The sequence below is a fragment of the Grammomys surdaster genome, unplaced genomic scaffold (assembly GCF_004785775.1).
Source record: "Grammomys surdaster isolate TR1022 unplaced genomic scaffold, NIH_TR_1.0 125789, whole genome shotgun sequence".
Taxonomy (NCBI): Eukaryota; Metazoa; Chordata; class Mammalia; order Rodentia; family Muridae; genus Grammomys; species Grammomys surdaster.
In genome coordinates this window covers 2,191,629-2,198,191 of record NW_021620620.1, presented here as the reverse complement: position 1 = coordinate 2,198,191, position 6,563 = coordinate 2,191,629, and the positions used below count along the sequence as shown (strand labels likewise).

Sequence of the window (6,563 nt, the reverse complement as noted above, 5' to 3'; positions counted from 1 at the left end):
GATGACATATATATATATATATATATATATATATATATATATATATATATATGGTATAATGTTTAATTGGAAAGTATATGCATATCTAAAATCCTATTTTTCTCAACCTATAGAATGGATACCAAGGGATCATTACCGGAGTACTTAAGGCTCATTCCCTGTGTGTGCACAGCTGCCAGAGTACAGAATGTAAGCTCCTGGCCTTTCCCTGTTACTCTATGAAGTATTCCCCTCCTTCCTCTGTGTGTGTGTGTGCGTGCATGCATGTGTGTGTGCGTACGTGTGTGTGATGCTAGGGATTGAACCCAGAGGCCTCACTCATGCTAGGTGTACACTCTACCACCAAGTTAACACCTCTAGCCCATTTCTTTATTTTCTACACCTTTGTTGAATGTATCCCCATGACAAGTTCAAGTCAGGTGCATACAAAGGAGAAAATCTGCCACAGCCCTCCCCTCCTAAAGTTCAGGGTCAGAACCCAACAGGAAGAAAGACTATGAGTGGACTCGGGGCTTGGATGTCAAGGGTCTTCTTATAGCCATATCCAGAGTACATAGGACCTTCCTCTAACCTGGGAAAATACCTGCTAGGGAGCCCTTAGATTCTTGGCGCAATGGAAAGTGGGCTGCACCAGCCTGAGAACTACCTTGGGCTCTGAGGAAACTGCCTAGAGAATTAGGAAACGTGAAGCTATCTCTCATCCCTGTATGAAAACTTTAGGCACTGATGGGCAGGGGCCACAGAGACAGAACATCAACCAGTAAGCTCTGCCTTGGGTCCACTCTACTGCTATGTTGCATGTGCCCCAGTTATGCCCTGTCACCTGAAAAGGCCACGTACTAGACTGGTTGAGCAGCTTGCTCAAAAGGACAAAGTGACACAGTAAGCTGGCCTAAAGCCTGGAGCATTTTTGTTATAGTTTCTTGTCCTCCAGTTTGAGGCCAACCCAGATTCTTAGAGAAACAGCTTTTTATTCTCCCTGCCCCCCCCCCCACTCCGCACCCTAGTCCTCTTTTCTCTCAACTTGGTCTGGAAATATCCAGCTATGACTATCTGTTTCCCTAAGCTAGGTAGCGCCATCCCTGCCTGGTACAGCCCACATGTCATCCAAGGTCAAATACAGGCTCCAGGACTCAATAGGATTCTGCCCTACTACCAGGGGAGGGAAGGCTAAGCCTCCTTTCACTCCTGGGGTCTTGGCCTGAAGCAGATGACCTTTCGAGCCCTCAACCCCCCACCCCCAGCTCTCACCTGGCTGGTAGACAGAAGGCCGGATGCTGGCAGTGGTTACAACCCGAGGCTTGGGTGCAGGGGCAGCTGGACCCTCGGTGTAGCTGGTATGGGCAGAGGGTGCTGGAGAAGTGGCGGCTGCAGGGCTGTAAGCAGAGGCCTGTGGCCTAGAACCAAGGCAGAAGAGTTACAACAAGAACAGTCTATCAGGTTCTGGTATCTAAGGCCATTCCAGGTTCACTGTCTGATCTCTAGGCAGGACTATGACAGAAACACCCATTGGATCGCTTCCAGAGTCTAGAGAGAAGCCAAAGAGTCTTAGAGGGGAGAAAGCGACTCCCTGTGGCTAGTGCTGCCACCTTGGGAAAGAAAGAGGGTAGATACTAGCCAGATAAAAGAACACATGGAGAACCCTTTATCCACAGGCAGAATTGTAGCAGCAGGAGTGTGGATTAAGGCAGAGGGTGTTAGTATTCTGTCTAAACTCCACCTCCACAGTTACCTGGCAATAGCCAGGTATGCTCCTCCCCACAGTTACCTAGCAACAGCCAGATAGGCCTGGCCCACTATAAAAGGGGCTGCTTGCCCCCTCCTCTCTCTCTTGATCTCTTGCCTCTAGCTTCTCTCTCTGTCCCCTTGCCCCTCCCTCCTTACCTTCCCCCTCTCTCCACATGGTCAAGGCTAGCCTCTATTTCTCCCCCCCCCCCCCTTTCTGCCTCTACTACCCTCTTGGCTCCCCTCTCCATGCCCTGAATAAACTCTATTCTATGCTATACCAGTCTATGACTGGTCCCTCAGGGGGAAGGGATGCCTCTGCATGGGCCTGCTGAGACATCCCCTTCCCCCATACCTCTGCACACACCCACAGAACATATTCTCTTTATCTCCCTATCTTTTTATAAACACATCAGAGGGAGCTAGAGATGGTCACAGCTACTTTCCCTTCTGGGATCCCTCTGGCTACCTCTCTCCTTGTTTCTTTTTGTTGCTGCTCGAGGAAGTAATTAGTCTCCCGTTTTGTGAGAAAAAAAAAAAAAAGTTGTGATGATGTCCATGGGAAGAAGCCTGGAGGCCCCAGCAGCTCCTAGCAAACCCTCTCTACTTAGACTGTTCCATTGCTTCCTCCTAGTGGCTTAGCTGTCAAGACCCTAGAGCAAGCAGCAGCTTCCCACATGTGGCTCAGGGACAACGGTAGCAAAGAGAGGGAAAAACCCAGTTCTTTGCCCTCGAGAAATGCCACGCTCGGCCTCTCTCTTGGGGGAGTAGAAGGCTCCAGAGGCTTCCAGAGCCCAGCAGCTTCTTTCTTCTTGCCTGATGCAGTATTTCTCAACCTCACTTGCTTATTAAGCCCTTCTCTTCATTCTAAACTAATACCTTTCTCTTGCTACATGTTGTATATCCTAAAGGGGACCCTTGACCACACCCCGCAAATGGGTCATTGGTGGGGTGTTAGAGAAATGAACCCCTGGGAATATACTCCCAGCCTTTGGCATTGTGTGGTTTTGTGTTTATATGTTTGTTTTGTTTTTTGTTTTTGTTTTCCCTACCTCTTCCCCATGGGCACTCTGGACCTGCTGAGCCAAGCTGTAGGATGAAGGAGTGCCTTCTTGTCTGGGTCTCTGGAAGGGATGGCTGTGGGATAATAACCTATCACTAGTAGTCTGAGTGGACCCAGGGGAGACTGGATACTGTCCCAGTCAGGGCTGTGCATCCTTGCCTTACCTTCAAACCACATCTATAGTGAAGGCTTCCCCTGTCCTCTGTGGCTAGATCCCTGTGCTAAGGCCAGAGGAGCAAGCACACTGGTAGACAGGAAAGAAGACACTTTGCCAGCATCCTGGATTGGCATTGAGAAAGGCAGCAGAGCTGAAGATATCTAGTGACAGGCCATGTGTGAGGAAGGGAGGAATCTGTGCTCAGAGTGCACCTCTGGCCCCTTCTACAGTAGCCCAGTGCCCTGAAGTCCTCTTCAGCAGTGAGTGTGCAAGCCTGGACTCAGAGGCCTGGAGCTTAGAGCTGGAACTTGCTCAGTGAGAGGCGGGGTTGGGGCTGGACCACTCACAGGCTTCAGCACCTATACTTCTCTTTCCCTGTGTAAATTGGAAGGCTTCCCCCTTCTCCACTACGCCTCTCACTTTTCACCAGAGTTCCTGCTCTATGAAGGAAGCAAGGCCCTAATGAGAAGAGAGTCTGGTAGAGGAAGAGGGGAGGCAGTTTTCTTAATCCTGTCCTAGGACAACGTGAACAGGACCACTTTGGAGGCCAGGACCAGGCTTACCGCCCCCAGTGACTGAGTTGGGCTGGAGCAAGGCTGGGCTTGGCACTACACAGGATGCTGGGAAACTGCCTCAGGCTGCACCATGACTCTATGCGCCCTGACCCAAAGAAGTATGTTTTCCCTGGAGGCTGGGGAATTTGGGTCCTGGCTGGAAACAGCAGCTAGACAGTTCCTGGAAGCCTGGAAAGACAGCAGGACCAACACTACTGTAGTACCAGCTGGCCACTCTGGGATGACCTACCTACCTGCCAACACCTCTTTCTCCTCCTCCTCCTCCTCCTCCTCCTCCTCCTCCTCCTCCTCCTCCTCTTCCTCCTCCTCCTCCTTTTCTTCCTCCTCCTCCTCTACCACCACCACCACCTCTTCCTCCTCTCCCCCTCCTCTTCCTCTTCTTCCTCCTCCTCCCTGCATGCCCCCTTCCTTGGCCTCTGTTTTGATGGGTACCCAGGAAGGCAGGCCAAGACACAGGGATTCAGAGTACTTATTTGAACTGCTTTGTGTGCGCTAGGTGTTTTATGTACAGCTTTTTCCAATAGTGACCTCAATATACATGTGCTTCTCTAGACATCCTAATGACGAGGAAATGGAGGTTCAGAGGTGAGGTCACTCTCTCAACATTTCAAATAGGAAAACTCTCAACTGAAGAGAGAGTTAAGTTCCACTATAATGAGGGGCCTCTGAAGTTAGAATGCTTCCACATCAAGAGAAGAAAGGGCTGGGTAGTGGTGGTGCACACCTTTAGTCCCAGCACCCAGGAGGCAGAGGTGGGCAGACCTCTGTGAGTTTAAAGCCAGCCAGGATCTCTATGAGTCTGAGGCCAGCCTGCTCTACAAAGTAAGTTCCAGGACAGCCAGGGCTACACAAAGAAAATCTGTCTCCAGGGATGGGGAGGGGCTTGGGATTGGGATTGGGAGATGGGCTAGTTAGTTGCTAAGCTATCTGACTTGAATAGCTTAATGTTCACACCTCCAAAGAACCATCCTTGATTTCCTCCAGCTCGTGGGCAATAACTCTCATGTTTCTTATCTGAGTTCTAAGAATAAAGACTGTGCACAGGGTTCCTTTGTGATGGGTGTATGTGTGATGTGTTACTTGTGTTCATGTGCATATGCACCTGTGTGTGTGTGCGTGTGTGTGTGACTTTTATCAGTCACTAGAGATGTTACCCTGGGGAGCAGAGCAACAACAATAGCCTCTTGCTAATCATGGTTGGTGCATTCCATACAATGCATCCCAGCTTCCCCTTCACACTCCGCACCAAGAAGCACCAGTCCTGTTCCCTTAGAAAACATCAGAGACCTAACTGTCCAGATCCAGCTGTCCACAAATCGACTCAGGGTGGGTCCTTTCTTGCCTCCTTTCCCCACTGTTAGGTCTGGCATCTGTGGGCCAGTTACCTCGGATTCTCCACGGGGCTTGAGGCAGGGCCTGCAGCAGAGGCGGCAGCAGCATGGGCAGCAGCAGCTGTGGCCAGGGTTGGCGAGGCCGCAACGGGAGAGGCAGCAGTGGGCGGCTGGGCAGAAGCAGGCAGCAGCGGGGAAGTAGCCTGGTTGGTGCACACTGGAGCATGCTCAATAGGGGTGCTGATGAGGTGGGATCAAAAAGACAACAGGTCACGCGGGCCCCAGGTCTGATGGGGGATGGGAGGGGATGGGTGGAAAGGACCATCTGTTTGGCACACAGAGTTGGATCCAGTATGTGTGGAGGGCACACCCTCCAGGTGCTGGGAAAGAGCTCCTCTCCAATCCCAGGAGTGCATGATCAGACCTACAGAAGAGGAGGGGCCTGGCAACATAATCTTGTAGGGATGTTTACCTCTCAGTTTTCCTGACTCCCTGGAAGGTTTTCCTTTCTCAGCAAACTACAGTGCAGTGAAAAAGCATATTTAGGTATCAACCTGATCCCTCTCCTAGCTTGTTTGCCTTTGCCCTTTCCCTTACTGCTTGTGTATTCAGAGGGGGCATACATTTCCTTTGTCTGGGGAGGGATGCTTTAGCCAAAAAAAAAAAGGTATTTTGAGTTTGAAAGTCCTAGGCTCTAGATCCATGAGGCCAAGAGAATATGGGTTTTAGCCCAGGACACAGACTGCAGATGGTTAGATGCTACCCTAGGAAGCAGACCAAGGCTAGCTAGACCAGAAAGGGGCAATGTGGTCGAGGACAGCTCAGGGATACAGAAACCAGCGCCCCCTTTCATGGCATACTCTGGGGAGTGGCAGGATCGATGGGGAGTGGACAGGTAGAATCTACTGCACTCAAGGATTTTCATGTCACCAGATAGCCCAGGCATGCTACACAGTCCAGCATGATTCAATCATGGTTCTAAGCTCCTGGAGATCTGAAGGGTCTTTCTACTAGAAACCGAGAAGCACAGCTCTATCAGTGTGGGGCAGTGAGATCAAGTAGGCTGGACATACCCAGCACCAGCACATGCCAGTCCAGGTAGACCAGATGCCCAAATCCCTCCACCTGAATGACTGTATTCTGTGAGCTGTCAGACTGTCCCTAGAACTTCTCTAAGACAGAGCAGTCAGTGTTTGGATCATCCGGGTTAGTTCTGCTTCCTATAACTGGAACAGAGAATAAAAATTCAACCATAGGGCTGGAGGGATGATGTCTCAGTCAGTAAAGCGCTTGCGGCTTAAGCATGAGGGCTTGGTTCAGATCCCCAGCATTCATGGAAGAAGCATGAGGGCTTAGATCAGATCCCCAGCATTCATGGAAGAAGCATAAAGAGCCAGGTGCGGCCGACCTAGAATTCTAGCACTGGGAAAACAAAAACGAGAATCTCTGGGGTTTGTCAGCCAGCCAATCTTCAGGTTCAGTGGAAGGCTCTGTCTCAAAAACTAAAGTAGACGGCAATGGAGGAGGGCACCTGATATTGACCTCCAGCTTCCAGACACAAGCACAGAAATGTGCGTGTGTGTATACGTGTGTATCCCTTCCCCAGCAAGCATTCATGACACCCCACTCTCCACACAAACCACGAGAAAGCAGAAAAATATAATTCTTTCCCTCCCTTCCTGTTTTCTTCCCTTCTCCTTTCCTCCCTCCTT

At 50.5% G+C, this 6,563-nt stretch overlaps 1 protein-coding gene across 7 annotated transcripts in view; it reads right to left on the bottom strand.

Annotated features, from left to right (window-relative positions):
• The window catches only part of Ldb3 (LIM domain binding 3), a 61,241-nt gene that overhangs the window by 22,449 nt on the left and 32,229 nt on the right, over positions 1-6,563 (bottom strand). For 4 of the 7 annotated variants that reach the window (XM_028789104.1, XM_028789106.1, XM_028789107.1 and 1 more), the window contains one exon: positions 1,252-1,397. In XM_028789104.1, the coding sequence (XP_028644937.1) occupies positions 1,252-1,397 (146 nt within the window). Of the gene's footprint in view, positions 1-1,251; positions 1,398-4,905; positions 5,092-6,563 lie in introns of all 7 variants that reach the window. The other 3 variants (XM_028789105.1, XM_028789113.1, XM_028789114.1) reach the window with 1 other exon arrangement.